Source organism: Magnusiomyces paraingens (genome assembly GCF_902498895.1).
Source record: "Magnusiomyces paraingens strain CBS 517.90 genome assembly, contig: contig4, whole genome shotgun sequence".
NCBI classification, from domain to species: domain Eukaryota; kingdom Fungi; phylum Ascomycota; class Dipodascomycetes; order Dipodascales; family Dipodascaceae; genus Magnusiomyces; species Magnusiomyces paraingens.
In genome coordinates this window covers 2328202-2343872 of record NW_022474070.1, presented here as the reverse complement: position 1 = coordinate 2343872, position 15671 = coordinate 2328202, and the positions used below count along the sequence as shown (strand labels likewise).

Genomic DNA, 15671 nt, shown 5'->3' with positions numbered 1-15671 from the left:
ATCTTTTAATTTAAAAAGTTTGATTTATTCCAGTTATAAGAAAGAATATCAGGTTTGAGAAACAAAAATTTGGTATAAATATTATTAATTTATATTTGAATAATAAAATTCGACATGGACTAATCATCTAATTAGAAATTTCCTTAGAATCTTTTTTATTAATTACCAAATTAATTGGATTTGACTCAATCATCAAAATAATCACAATTATAATTATTTTCGTTTGGTATTTTAATTTTTTTTTTTTTCTTTTTTGCTTTAAAAAAAAGACTATCTTTTAACCGACATGAGTTTGTAAATTTTACTACTAGTATAGATAAGATTCAGGAGGCAGGTTTATTAATAAGGCAATTCCTGAAAGAAGTATTTTGACCCTCCCCAATGGGGACACATAAAATGAATGGTCAACTCTGTCAAGCAGCAGAAAGCTTGGTTTTAAAAAGGATGGTTGGCTCTATATCTCACAATCCCAATCTATATCATTTACAGAGAGAGATACCACTAGGTGCTAAATCAAACAATTAATTTCCAATCCTTCATTTAATCCATCAACTTTCATCAATTTTATTTTGTAGTTCGTCTAAGTCCCGTCCATTGATTAGCCCTTTAAAATTATCATATATCCTTTTATATAATTATAGTTGTAAACTTATAAGTTTACAACTAATAGTTCTACAAGACTTTACTTCTATTTATTGCTATTGTGACAGTGACAGGTGGCACCGGACATCTAACTTTTTTTCTCTAACGTATCTCACATGCTCATATCTATCTATCAGTATATTCATTCTATTCAAGATCCGTTTTCACCATTACCGTTATTTGTATTTATAGAATCTACTCATTCACAGGTAACAAACTTTTCAATAAAACAACTCTGTGAACGACGCAAACTGAAATTTGAGTCCGTTTCTTTGGTACTAGTGGAGTTTTTGTTTGTCCTGGCTGGAGGCTTAAATATTTCGGAAATATTCATGTGGCTAAAGTGTAACAATTGTTCTTTAATATTTTTTTTTAAAAAAAAAAAAATTACGTAATCGTTTAATTTTCCAATGTCAATATTTACAAATATTATAATAACTATATTTTTGTACTACAAAATTAATAAGTAACAAAACTTGGCTAATTACTAATTTCTAAAAAATATACTAAATTTTATATTTCTGATTCACAATAATAAAAAAAAAATATGGTCTTCTTTGTATATTGAGAAGTAGCACGCCACGACGTGGGTACGTCGATAACTTTGTGTTGTGGGGTATAACTTGCTTCGTTTTATGCACAGCCCAATGCGGCTTTTCATCAAAATGTTCTACCGTTGTTTTTAGCGGGGAACTGTACAGGTATACCCTAACCACAAAGTACACAAAGTCGTCACTATAGTGGCAAGGGTTTAGAAATCAGAGAAAACATGTCAATAGAAAACGATTTCCCGAGATCAGTAAAAATGTCTTCTTTCCGGTCAGAAACTGGTTTGATTGTAGTATATCAGATAGACGTGATAGCAGCTGTAGATACAAAAGAAATTTTGGGAATTGAAGTTGCACTATCTAGTACAAAAAGATGATCCGGCCGCCGCAATAAAGATTTTAACAAACTCTTTAACCGTAACTAGTACACAAGCAGAAGTTGGAATGATTGTTCTTAATCCAAATGAATCCGCTTTCGTGGTATTGACTGATTAAGAATCCAATTCAATAGTTGTAAACTCAGAACAGTGAAAAAGCCACTTATATATATATATATATAACTGTAGTGACTGTGTTATTACAGGATCCCATTACTGTATTTGCCAAAACCTTTAAAGGTTTCGGCAATCAAATTTGATTATTTTGTGATGACACTAAGTCTCATAAAAAAAGAAATGGTAGTGATCAAAGAATTACAAAGCTCTATGAGTGTAATATGAGGCAACAACTGTCAAAGTTTTAAAGAAAGAAACTGTTATATAATGGTAGAATCGCAAGTTGGAACTGGCTACAAAAAGACAGTGTATGTGAAATTGCATGGTTTACTGAGAACGGCAGTTGCCATCCATGAGATTGTGGTGATGGTAGATACTAGAGCTGTTACCGCAAATTAGGTAAACTGGTCCAACTAATAGAGATTAGTTGATCTGATGAGTATATGATAATTCAATAAAACAAGATTTGAAAAACTTTCTTTGAAATAAATTTCTATAAAATTTCGTTTTAAACCTTGAAATATTTATTAAAATTAATATGGACGCAAAAACCTATATATATTATTCTAAATGGGTTCATAATTTGAATTTCTTCATTAAAAAAATACATAATTTATTAATTAAATAGAATGATACTTTCCAGTGCAAAGTGTGCAAAGAGGAACCTCACAGTAGGAGCAAGTATACATTGTCTTTCTTACAATCACATCATTGGGATTTTTGCTCTCATTCTTAGTATATCGGCATTCAATGCAATATAATCTATTAGCGCGAGTTTTGGTGCACTTTAAGCTGTGATCAACTCCTTGTATTAGACGCTTTTCACTCCTCTTTGAGCCTTTTTTAACATAAGATCTTTTTTTCGATGTAGGAAATACTTCAGATGATAAATTTTGGTTATCGATATCTTTCTTTCCATCTTCTAACAAATAACGAGAAAGGCGGACACGAAAATCAAAATGTAATTTGTCACGCTTCTTATCTGGGTTTTGAGTTGTGAAAAGAAGATAACTATTGATAATTGACAAATCTAAAAGCCAGAAAAAAATGGGAATCCAATTGCGATAAATTTCAGATTGTGTACAGTAGTAAGATCGAAGTTGATCAGCAATATTAACTGAACTCATACTATTGTTGTAATCGTCAATTACAACAGGTATTGGCAGATTTGCTGTATTTTCCCCATTTTTAAATAAAGGAGCCACTAATAAATAATTTGAACTTGAATGAGCTGGCTTCTTGAGATTGCGAATAATGTAACTGTTGGGATCATTTTTATTTTGATTTGCATTGTGAACTGTAGTTATCATGTGAACCAAACCATTGTCATTCCAGCCAAGAACATTCACGTCTTCAGAAGTTGTCGATTCAGCCAACCCCCTCTTTTTAGGAGCACTTTTATTAGAAAATGGCCCGACAATTTCAGGAATCTGAGGCTTTACAACTTTCCCAACAAGTGTGTTCCATGGCAATAGCTTCATCGCCTTCTTTTTGTCAACATTAAGTTCATCTGGAAACAACTTATCCTTAATATTTCCTGTTCCTACTGCACCTATTCCAACTTTTCTCAACGTTCCAAAAAGTTCCACGTTGCTGAAATAATTATCCATGTGAATAACAAAAAAGTGTTTCTGAAAAGGCAAACTAACACATAGGTTGTAAATACAACGTGATGTTTGACAAAATTTTTTTGTTTCATCAGATGCCCTGTTCTGAACTCCTTGAATTCCATAATCTCTAGACTGAAAACGGAAATCCATTGTGTAACCTTTGTAGCAAAGAGCGAAAGTTTTATACTCTTGCTTTATTAATTCCTCCTTTATTTTAGTGGTATCTTTTGAGCCACCTTTGAATCCGATAGTCATCTCGTCAATAGTTAAATTTTTTCCAGGCAGAAAACAGTTTTGGGAATTATTTCTTATAATCTCGGCCAAGGGTATCATTTTTTTCCAGGATCGGCTAATGTTTTCAGAAGAAGCTTTATCTCCTGGAAATTTTTGGGAATATTCACAAATATGAAAATAGCGCTAAATTTCATCGAAACGATTTCGTGACATGTATTTACAAACATCATGTCTGGGCATTTCTTTGGATGTGTTCCAAAACAAATTATCGTTCTTAAGACGAAAAACTCCCATGTAAATAACGATTCCTAACCATATTTTAATCTCTCCTTTTGTGACTGGAACCCATGAATCTTTTGATGCAGTGAGATGAGCGTTAACGTTGGTGTGATGTACAAGCATTTGAAAGATTTCTTCACTAAAAATCTGTGAAAAATAATAGCCTACAACTTCGCGATCCGTTAAACTTGGGTCTGGAGGATTGCAGAGAACAGTGGCTTCATGAGGCTGTTGGTTTCGAGAGATCTTTAACGGCGAAAAATTACTTGGAGGCGGCATATTCAAAATCTTTTCATCGCTAGAGTCGATATTTTGAGATTTGTTTGTTTGTGAACGCCGTGGTCTAACTGTTTGAAAAGTATAACGATCATTTCCAGAAACAGATTCATCATCATCAAAAAAGTTAATTGTTTCGTAATCTTGAACCGGAGTAACCAAACCAAACTGTTCAGTTTCCTCCATATTTTCAAATTTTTCAAGATCTTCTTTGTCAGTTAGGGATGATGAATGTTTATCAATTTGGTCACCATCTAATTTATTTTTGGTGTTCATAAATATTTCTTCGTTGCTAATAATCTTGGTGATATCCATTTTCATAATGTCAGATTAACCACTTGCCTTATAAAAGCGATTCTTGTTTTAATTTGAAAAGAAAAAAAAAAAGAAGAAAAAAAAATTCAAAATCAGCAGCACTATTTATTAATAAAAAAAATAACCCCTCTGAAATTTATCTAAACTTAAATTTTATTAGAAAGGTTGTTTTTAATCATGGGACGAGATAAATTAGTATGATTATATAAGAAATGTTCTCCTATATTCCAAGAATTCTTAGGATTTAGGAGAAGATTTAATCATAAAACCTCTTGGTCTCCAGGTCATGTGGTGTCATGTGATGTTATGTGGCATATCAACTACCTCCTTCCAAAAAGAGAGCGATTAAAAAAAAGTCAAATTTTCAACAATAGAACATAGCTCAACCTTTAAATTAAGAATTGATCTTTCAAGTATATAACTTAACTTTTAAAATGAATTGGTTTATCAAGTATATAAAAGAACCTTTAAAAAGATTTAGTATATCAAAAAAATGACAACCGAGGGATTCGAACCCTCGCCTCCGAAGAGATAGGAACCTTAATCCTACGCCTTAGACCAACTCGGCCAGATTGCCCGATTTGTTGAAAGAAATATGTATAGAAGTTATTTATTATGATAGGATAAAATTTATAAAAGTTATACTTTTTTGGTTTAAAGTCACAAGTGGAGTCGAAATGTACTGATAATCTTTCCAAAATGGTTACGGGAGTGATCATGAAGAAAGATAGTCGAAGGATCTTGAGTAATATTACTCAGTTTCGCACAGGCCATGGCAACTTTGGCGCATGGTTTAAAAAGTTTGGAATTGAAAAGGATAGTTACAACTGCAAATGTGGAGAGCTGGAAACAGTTCATCACATTTTAGTTGAGTGTCCTTTGCTTGAAGAGGAAAGAAAAGGACTGAAACGGATATCTCCAGAGATGGACATGTCGACTCTCTTAAACAGTTTAACTGGCTTACAAGAGATTGTAAGCTTTATCTCTGCTTGGAGGGATTAAGAAATACAATTACAGCGTTGATGAAGACAAGTGGAGATAGGTTGGGAAGGTTTGGTTATTTTTAACCCCCTGTTCCTCGTAAGCTGGCATCAGGGCCCATCTTCCGGGCTACCGGAGACGCACAGAACAGAAACCACCCGTACTAAAAAGGTACAAATGAAAACCGGCAAGTCACATAGTCAGACAATAAAAGGATAGCGCAGATGCTGATGTTATATAATTCTATAACCCTTGAATAAAAACAAACAAACAAACGGTTTAAAGTCACTGAAAAATAAATATTTTTCACTCTCTTAAACAGTTTAATTGGTCTAATAAATTTTGGAATCCTTATCTAAGATTTGAGAGATTAAAAAATAAAATTAACGTAATGTTGAAGACAAGTGGGAATAAGTCTGGAAAGTTTGAACTTTGACTCTCCTGTTTCTTGTACTTTGGCACTATGACTTATTTTCTTGTTGTTTGATGTTAATGTTGATGTCAAATTGACAATTTATTGTGAAAATGAAAAATTCGTCATATAGTAGAAGCAAAAAGGATACGGCAGATTCTGATGAATAAATAATAAGACAATTTGATCTGTCAAGTTAGATATCCTTTTAATTACTTGGGATAAGCGTACAAGAGCACAAATGTCAACTGGACCCTTAGGCCACTCTGGTAAACAAAACTACCGGCTCTTTTATTAAGTCTAATTAGATTCGGGGTGATTGCAGATCAAACCACAGGGAAAGAAGATCAAAAAACAATGGACGTCTCTAAAGGTAAACGGAAATAAGCAGTATAGTTTTAGGACCAGCGTTCTAAATTTTTTATATATATATATTTATTATTTTAACGATTATACTGCCTAAAAAATAGGTCAATTTACACATTCTATATCCTGGCTTTTTGATTAACTAGATCACTAGATTATCGATACCACGCTCTTAGTGTATCAATGATTTTTTTTGGTGTTACCCACCAAATCTAATTAATATACTCATCACTACCTAGCCACTGACAACTATAAAGAAGACATTCATATTCCGACCTTTAATCGCCATATCTTTTCTTTTATTCTATATATTTTTATTCCTAACTATATACCTATATCCAATATCCTTATTTTATCTACCCCAGAATTTCACATAATGGCATCATCAATTAGAATCAAACGAGAACTTATGAGACTTGATAGAGAGAAAGCAGATGGTATGTATATTTAAATGTGCCAACTTATAACGTCATTCTGTGTGATACTAACCAATTTTTTTTTCTGCATGTTTTTAGGCATATACCTTGTTAATGACTTAATCAACGACAGTGACCTTACAGAAATTTTTGTCGACATCCAAGTCCCAGGGAACCCCTTATATTCAAATGACACATATCGTGTTCGGTTCCGAATCCCGCCAATGTACCCGTTAGAAGTCCCATGGGTCCAGTTTGTCCGCACGTCTCCACAAATACTTGATTCCCAACATACACAATTCTTTAAGATTCCTATCCACCCGCATGTATACTCGAACGGGCATATTTGCTTAGATATTCTTGGCGATGGATGGTCTCCGATACATACAATAATGTCAGTATCGCTGTCATTACAGTCTATGCTTTCTGGTAATGATATAGCAGGTTCGTTATTTTATTGAATTAAGCATAATTTTCGCAAAAGCTAACAAAAATTTAGAGCGCCCAGAAGGAGACGAGGAATATATAAAAAGAGCCCCTGAAAATCCAAAAGAAACTTCGTAAGTTTTTTGTTTATATTAAAAATGATGTTGATACTAACTTATTTGAAAATAGGTGGGTTTATCATGATGATACAGTTTAAATAAATGCGTGCGCTATAAATCATAACCATATTTGATCATTTTCTATTTCATTTCTTTTAAAAAAAAAAAAGTAAATATATATAAAACCCATAGTTACTTTTAAATATTCGTTCATTTATAAAATTATAAATCATTAATCGTTTGATAATTTTCTTTGTTTTAAAACATCTGTGTATCAACAGGATCATGAACAAACCCAATGTGTCAAAATGGTAAAAGTTTGTGAACTCTGTTCAAAACAAATGCCAGTATCAATATTCATTTTAGATTTTTTTAAAATATGAAAAAGAAAACCTCTATATGAACAATAGCATTGCTTTCTTAACATAATTCAAAGCATCGATGGTTTCAATAAATAAAGAAAATGCTGACTGGAGAGGTGGCTAACTATTTTTTATTCCAAAAAAGTTGCTTGCTGTATCGGCCTTGAGTGGATTTGGTCTGCAACGTTTAGGGAAGATTTTTCAACAAAATTCCAAAAACCATATAAGGCTCTTAAGTGGTATAATCACTTTTACAGTATCGGTCTTTAAACACGCTATTGTCACTAATACCTTTACATGTGGTAAAAGTAATTGTTTCTCCGAATTACGTAAAAAACAAAACTAGTCATGAAGATGTGTGGAAACATTTTGGGGAAATCAATATATCTTTAATTGTCTAGTTCTGGAGATTATCTGAAGCCTCTTCGTCAGTTTAAATTAAACCGGAAAACAATAAAAAGACGTGCAAAGAAAATTAAGGAATGCCCTGAGAAGGCTCATCATCAGGACCAGCTAGCCCAACGCCCTGATACTAAGCCGAGGAATCGCTGGGAAATACATGATAAATCGGACATTAAGCTTATCAATGTCAATACCAAAAGTTGGAGTGGCGCAAATAACTTGTAGTTTATATTTCTGTCATAGTTTCAGGATCAAAAGTTTCCCAGGGCCTTGCTTTGATACCAGTTGGCAATAGGCACCGATAAAGTTCCTTGCAGCTTTGGCAAGAAAAATATAGTACGCTTGATAATTTTCCCTTATATCGAAAGATCCATAAAAAAAATAAAATGTAAAGAGTGTCAATTAGAAAATTTCTAATGTTGTCTAATATTCTCTCTCGTTGTCCCAGTCGTGTGATAATGATAATTACTGAGAACCTATTCCCAACCCTTTAATACCACTGGCATAATCAGTCATCAAAGTTAATAAAGGGGGAATAATAATGGTGACGCCTTTTGTTGTCCCGGATTCGATACATTCTGAAAGCTGGTAGCATAATTATTTTTTTTCACCTGTTGGCATTAAGACCCCATTTAGTGTTGAGTTAATAGCTTTGAGTTGATTCCGAAGGAAATTATTAAATTCAAAAATATTTTCTCTAATAATAATAATTTCTTGTATCCAAGGATTATGTTTTGGTGTTTTCCACATTTTGGGATACTCGAGTCAATATTTGACGCGTCAGAGAAAAAAATATCAGTCTGTTTAATTTTCTAGATTAGAGGAATCCAAAATATTTTTAACCTTGTTATTTGGGTTTATCTTTGACTTGACTTCCTGTGTGGTATTAAAAAAACTATCATTGCTGTCAATATCAAAATCCAAGTCGTCGTCGTCTTCGTCATTGTCGTTGTCGTTGTCGTTGTTGTTGTCGTTGTTATTGTTATTGTTGTTATCGTCGTCATTATCATCATTAATGACAATCGCTTCATGAGTTTTATCTCCTAAGGTTGTTTGAGCGTTATCATCTTCAGTAGCATTATCTGAAAATAAATCATCTATTGTTGAGCTTCCTAATGAAATAATGTCATCAACATCGACAGAGCTCAAGGTATTACTAAGTTCATCAGAATCTGAATTTTTTTCCTTGTTGATAAGGCTTCTTTGTCGAAGATCTTCTAAATCTTGTTGACTAAAAGTGAACCACTCATTATCAGTAAGATCATCCTCAGTTATTGAAGAAAAAAAGTCGTTGTCAACTAAAGTCACCGGAGTTGGATTAAATTGTGAAGACGCGCTTGGGCCAGAAGTAAAAATAGAGGGAGTTTCAGTTAATGGATAAACGCGTATCGACGGGCCCCGTGTTAACTTGGTCATATCGTCAATTAATTAAAAAAGTTCTGATTGTATAATCCCAAAAAAAAAAAAAATAAAAAAGTATTTTTTTCTTATAAAAAGCAATAAAAATTAATATAACAGCTGGGAATATTGTTCAAAAAGCTTCTAATATTATACCATATTTTTGATTGATATAAATTAGAAACTATTAAAAAATAGTTATAATAAGTTTAAAGAGACTTAATTTAATGATATAAAAAGAAGAACATTTATTAACTGATTATAATAAATTTAATTTACGTTTAAACGTAAATTAATAAATTAATCAAACAAAATGGCAAAGAAGAAGAACAAGGATGTTGCTCCAATATTAATGGTGGTTGAAGCACAGGAAATTATTAAAGAGTTTGTGTGTAGTAGGCTAAGCCAATGGGGGTATTGAATTTTTTAGTGTTGCATTAGTAAGGTTCTATTCAAGAAATTAAAACATTATCAATGGGTTAGGGTTTTTTGTTTTATGTACTGTATGTTCGGATTTCACGCTCTTTACTTTCCAAAATCTATTTTTTGAAATACGCTTCTCCACATGTACATGTTTTTTTTTTGACGGGTCACTATTTTAATAGTCTAGATAATGAACAATATATCTCAAATTGTTAAATCAAATTTTGTCATTTATTCTTGAAAATTTTCTACTATCTATTCACATAACATTAAGCAGTTTTTATAAGTTTTTTTTTATCATTATTTTCATAATTCTGTAAACAATATTTCTGTTCATGCAGTAAGATTTATAAATTAGCAGTTTAAAATGGCATCGAGGGGACAGATGAAAAAGAGCTAGTGGATTTCCCTCTTTTTGAAGTTGTGGACTTAGTCCGTGATGTAGATCTAGATGCAGTTGATCTAGAAGATGAGGATTTTGATTCTGATCTTCCTCGCGCAGCCCGAGGCTTATAAACTCTACCAGTAGTTGTCTGCTTTCTGCTAGTTGTTCTAGTTGACGTGCTACCAAAAAACCGAGACTGGTGTTCCGAATCTGAATCAACATCATTACTAGGGAATGCAAATGAAGTTGTTGTACTGATTGCTGGTTGTGCTGCAGCAGAAGCTGATGATTGTTCGCTTTTTAACTTGAAAATTAATACTGCAAAATCAGGGTATATTTTAGTCAAAGAATCTTGCGAAACACCTGCAGCTCGTGAAAACGATTCAATATCAGTTGGAAGTTCACGAGCAAGCTTTTTGAGATTTTCCGATGTGCAAACTTCCTCGACATTTGAAAGGTTGAGTTTGGTTTTGAGCTGCAATCTCACAATTTCAAGCTGACAGTACCGATGACTTTCAACATCTGTTAACGATGTGGTAGTGTTTTTACTCAAATTGGAAACAGGTCGTGATGGATTAAAACTAAAGGCAGAAGCTAATGTCTGACCAGTAGTAGATGATCTAGAAGTGATAGGTCTAGGAGTCGGAACCGATCTCGAGATTGCGGTTGAGGTTGAGGTAGATACCGTGGTTTCAATAGTTACTTGAGCACGAGTAGACGATCGACGTGAGTTGCTAGAACTAGGTCGAGGAGTCGTAGAGCCTGAAGTTGGAAGAACTTCCAGCAATTCAATTTTCGAGTTACCATTCAAAAGACGAGTAGCTTCCCTACCCTGTTGCAAATAATCATTGGCAAAAGCTTGAGCATGGTTTAACTTGCGTGTATAAATTCTTAAAATATCAGAACTTAAAAGGTGCGTAATAACACGTTCTAAATCACAAGCTCGAATACGACCCTTGCCCTTTCCAAAAAATGGCGAATTCGACACATTAGCGAGCGAATTTGAAGACTTGATTTTTCGGCCCATGTACGCATCAATAGTTTGTGCTGGAGTCAAATGGCCATTGGAAGAATGGACGGACCCAACCAATTGAGTAAGATCTTGAGCAACTCCGGTATAATCTCTGGATTGTTTAACCACAGATTGATAGTTTTTGCAGTTATCGCACATATTGTTGCAGCCGCGTCGATTGAAATTCTCATCAAAGTAGCTCAAAACCAATGAACGACGACAGTCAGTGACATTATCGCAGTAACTATTGACTTGGTTTAGCAGTCGACGATAATGATCCTTCATGGTCGGAGCAAGACTATCATCACGAGCAATTTGACCTTGCAAATTCCGGAAGTCAGCATATGAGTAAAACAAAATACAATGCGATTCTTTCCCGTCACGACCAGCGCGACCACTTTCTTGGTAATATCCTTCCAGGGTTCGTGGAAGATGGAAATGAATCACAAATCTAACATCTGGTTTGTCAATACCCATTCCAAATGCAATTGTGGCACAGATGGCTTGGATTTTGCCTTCTTGCCATTGACGCTGCATGTTTTCTTTATCCTTATCAAGCATGCCAGCATGGTAATATCCAACACGAAGACCATTGGTCCATAAAAAACTACTCAAGTCTTCACAGCTCTTTTTGGTGTTGCAATAAATGATGCCAGTTTTGCCTGCAAACTTGGTCATTATTAAATTTTTGACTTGTTCTTGTGCTTCTGCATTTTTCGTTTTGCGATGAATTTCGTAAAAAAGATTAGTTCGGTTAAAACTGTGCTTAATAAACACGGGGTCATTAGTATGGAAACTCTCAATAATATCCATTTGGACGTGCTTTTTTGCTGTAGCTGTTAGCGCCATTATGGGCGTTTGCGGGAACTCTATTTTGAGAGATTTAAGGTCTTGGTAATCCGGGCGGAAATCATGACCCCATGAACTCATACAGTGGGCTTCGTCAATCACAATGCGTGCAAGATAGCCATTATTGTTAACCTTTCTTAACGTGTCAATGATTTTATTGAGCATTTCGGGTGACACATACATGAGTGCCAATTCACCATTTTCAAATTTCCGGAAAACAGTACTCTTATCTCTTTTTGACATTTCTCCATGAACAAGCTCTGCATTGACGCCTAATAATTTCAAGTGATATACCTGATCCTTCATCAACGATACCAGTGGTGAAACAACAACAGTCACTCCTTTGGTTTTACCGGATTGAACGATTGCAGGCAACTGGTAACAAAGAGACTTGCCTCCACCTGTAGGCATCAAGACGAAAACATCACGGCCATCCAATGTGGCATTGATAGCCTTAAGCTGGTCAGTTCGAAATCTCTTGAGCTTGAAAATATCTTTGAGTTTTGTAAATACTTCATTGGTCCAAGGATAAGTCACATTTTCTTCAGGATCTGGCTCATGTGGTGCGTCAAATACAGTTTCTGGTTTATCATATATGATAAGCTCTTCTTCAGCATCTGTAAAACCCTTTTCCCAATCGTCGTCACTAATTGTGATTGGTTCATTCTCAAGATTAACCTTGCGAACACGAACTTCTTTAATGCATAGTGCCTCGTCTTCATTTGATTTAGTTTCATTGTTTTTGGATTTGTTGGCAAATTCCACTCCTGTAAAAGAATCAAACGCATCATCACTGTAAATGATATCTTCCTCGTTAAATTCAGCATCATCAATGAAATCAGCGTCATCATCCTCCACAACATCGTCGTCAACAATAAAGCTATCGTCTTCATCTTCTGAAGCAGAGAGGATAATTTTCCGACGGCCAGTAGTGATTGGTCCCTCTTCATCATCATCACCATGATTATTTTTATTGCTATTATTACCAACAACATGGCTTTTCGGTACTTGGGGATTGACATTTTCTTTGCGACTTTCAGAATTATTTCTAGGATTAGATAATCCTTTCAAGAACTCATCGTCACTATCTGACAAAATATTAATGTCACGGAAAAAATGTTCACTAGGTTCGTTTAAGAGTTTAGAAGGTGAAATAGAGGATTTAATAACAATATCCTCATCACTTTCTTCTGCTGTGGGAATGTTGGGGGGTATCATGGAATGAGTAGCAGTAACATTATTTGGTTTATTGGTGAAAGTAGTACTAATTGAGCTTTTATTAGCTGTAGTTGAAACATTTTCTAAAGGCTGTGAAGGAAATTGAGGAGATGGGAAAATTGTTTCAGGTCTATGTACATCTGTTGAAATATTTGGTGGCGTAAGTTGGCTAGTTTGTGTATTTATGAGATGCGGTCTAGTATTCATATGCGTATAACTTGATTCTTTCGGTACGGATCCAGAGTCATGGCTAGGTTTGTTGTTGCTAAAATTAGTGTCAGAGCTAGGACTAAAACTAATATTTGAATCAATCGTATTTGAAAAATTTAAACATCGCTTAGATGCCCAACCCAATACATCAGATTGTATTGCCAGATTTTTCCCAAGATCCTCGAATGAGGTTATGGAATCAAATTTTGCTAAAGTATTGCGAGAAAAACTCTCGATATCAGTTAAAACAGCCTTGATGCGATCTTTAAAAGTATTCAGTTTGGCCGCAATTTCGACTTCTTGTTGGGTCTCTTTGATAACAGTAGAAAAATCATCTGCTGAGATTTCATCTCCACCATCATCTTCCCCCCTAAGTCGACTGGTCGAAGAATAAGAAGAAGCAAATGCAATTGCCGGAGGTTCATTTCGAATAGGTTGTGGATCCGATGAATATGGTTTAGCTGCCAGTGGAGGATTTTTGTTGGTGCTTTTAGATGTAGACCATTCTGTAATTTCAATGTCGCTACTGTCATCCACTTCAAAAATCTCAGGTCTTGATTCCGTAGTAGATTTGCTTGGATAAGTGGAATGCCGTTTTGATGGAAATTCTGAGGATACTGGACTTGAGGGTCTTTTCTTGGAAGCCGTTAATGGAGAAGATACTTTGGAGGCAGAAGAAAATATTGGATATGTGGTAGTTTCTTTGGAGACTAAATAAGCTGATTAGTAAACTGACAAGATTTTAAAAAAAAAAAAAAAAAAAAAAAAAGATAGCCATACCTGGTGTTTGATTCGACTGTATCGCAGAAGAGTTCATAAGCCACGAAGGCACGGAATTTGGAACAGTCGAGCTAGTTGATGGAGATTGCTGGGCATTAGGTGGAGAGTTATTGCTATACAAATCCGATTTTCCTGTCGATGTGGTAGTAGTAGTATTAGATGAAGAAGAAAAAGAAGAAAATGCATTTTTAGAAGGCTTGGAAGAATCTGAATTGGTAGCGGGCCGCGCGCCAGGTGTCCGTGTAGTTATAGTTGCGTTGGCGCTGGTGCTGGGCGTGAAAGGTGTTGGCGGAGTACTAGATTTGTTTGCTTGTCGGTCTACCGAAAACAAAGATGGACGCACAGGTGTGGCATTAGTAGTAGCTATTGTAGTTGATGATGAAGTATTTGGAATGCTGTTTAGTTTGTTGTCGCGAGTGTTGTTAGACAATGCAGGATTGGAGTTGTTAGTCCTGCTGTTACTTGTAAATGCAGTGGACGCATTGGACGCATTGGAAGCAGAAGAAGATGAAGTGTTATTTCTCGCATTTGTGGTTGTATTTGTATTTGAAGCTCCAGGAACTGAAATAACCGGAAGATTTGTTGGAACTGAATCATCTGCGGGGATTGGACGGAATGTTGGAATATAAGCCTTGGTATCGTTGAACCATTTTTTATGTGCGTTTAGGGTCTTGGAAAATGCCATGATAATTTGATAAATCTAAAGATATAGATATATAGATATAGATATATAAATATAAATATAAATATAAATATTTTTTATAAATGAAATCTTATGAATGGGATTGAGAAATATAGATATGCTTTGAAGATAAGGGAATGTTTCCCTCAGAGCCGGAGGTGCAATGCTCCTAGGCCTGGAGAAAAAGGGGAAAGGGGAAAGGGAAAAGAAGGGGAAAGAGAAATGGAAATGGAAATGATATAATGAATAAATCGATTGATTGTATATGAATTAAAATTGTTAACAAAAATAGAATGATAATAGGAAAAGTTGCAGTTGATGAGTTAAATATCGCCTAGAGTTGGTGGACATGAATGGCGGTTAGAAAAATAATAAAAAAAAAAAAAAAAAGTTTTTTTGGTGTATCTGCACAATGTGATTATGAAAGGTTTTTGAAAAGAAGAAGTATATATATATATATATATTTGCTTGAAGTAGAATATTAATGAGGTATAATGTATAGATCAAGAAGTAAATCTAGATCAGCAATGCAAAAAACACTTGGGAAATAAATGAAAATTTAAATATATATATATATATCTCAATCTTTCGGCAAGAATCAACTAGAAATTAATTTTGATTTTTTTTTTTTTTTTTTTTTTGGAGGTTTTAAGAGAAAAAAGAAAAAAGAAAAAAAAAAAAAAAAAAGTTTCGCGGCAATGTCGTGTAATTTTTTAATCAACACAATTGGTTGCCGTACAAATAAAGCGTGATCTCGCGTTGCACTACATTTGATTTAAAATCATTTTGATGTTATTATTAATCATTAATAATATATTATGTAATGTAACAT

The 15671-nt window shown here is 34.2% G+C and overlaps 5 protein-coding genes across 5 annotated transcripts; 1 reads left to right on the top strand and 4 right to left on the bottom strand.

Moving 5' to 3' along the window:
- Nucleotides 1-2304: 2304 nt before the first annotated feature.
- SAPINGB_P005459 (uncharacterized protein) lies at nucleotides 2305-3294 on the bottom strand (the record flags this gene model as incomplete). Its single annotated transcript, XM_032000173.1, has 1 exon — nucleotides 2305-3294. One exon carries the CDS (start codon nucleotides 3292-3294, stop codon nucleotides 2305-2307), a length of 990 nt encoding a protein of 329 aa, XP_031856064.1.
- Nucleotides 3295-3711: 417 nt separating this feature from the next.
- SAPINGB_P005458 (uncharacterized protein) lies at nucleotides 3712-4269 on the bottom strand (the record flags this gene model as incomplete). Its single annotated transcript, XM_032000172.1, has 1 exon — nucleotides 3712-4269. One exon carries the CDS (start codon nucleotides 4267-4269, stop codon nucleotides 3712-3714), a length of 558 nt encoding a protein of 185 aa, XP_031856063.1.
- A 2264-nt stretch (nucleotides 4270-6533) lies between these two features.
- Nucleotides 6534-7216, top strand: SAPINGB_P005457 (uncharacterized protein; the record flags this gene model as incomplete). The annotated part of the gene is made up of 4 exons (XM_032000171.1): nucleotides 6534-6594; nucleotides 6673-7017; nucleotides 7073-7133; nucleotides 7189-7216. 4 exons carry the CDS (start codon nucleotides 6534-6536, stop codon nucleotides 7214-7216), a joined length of 495 nt encoding a protein of 164 aa, XP_031856062.1.
- Nucleotides 7217-8686: 1470 nt separating this feature from the next.
- Nucleotides 8687-9298, bottom strand: SAPINGB_P005456 (uncharacterized protein; the record flags this gene model as incomplete). Its single annotated transcript, XM_032000170.1, has 1 exon — nucleotides 8687-9298. The coding sequence occupies one exon, from the start codon at nucleotides 9296-9298 to the stop codon at nucleotides 8687-8689; it is 612 nt and encodes a 203-aa protein (XP_031856061.1).
- A 767-nt stretch (nucleotides 9299-10065) lies between these two features.
- SAPINGB_P005455 (uncharacterized protein) lies at nucleotides 10066-14842 on the bottom strand (the record flags this gene model as incomplete). The annotated part of the gene is made up of 2 exons (XM_032000169.1): nucleotides 10066-14087; nucleotides 14158-14842. 2 exons carry the CDS (start codon nucleotides 14840-14842, stop codon nucleotides 10066-10068), a joined length of 4707 nt encoding a protein of 1568 aa, XP_031856060.1.
- Between the last annotated feature and the right edge of the window lie 829 nt (nucleotides 14843-15671).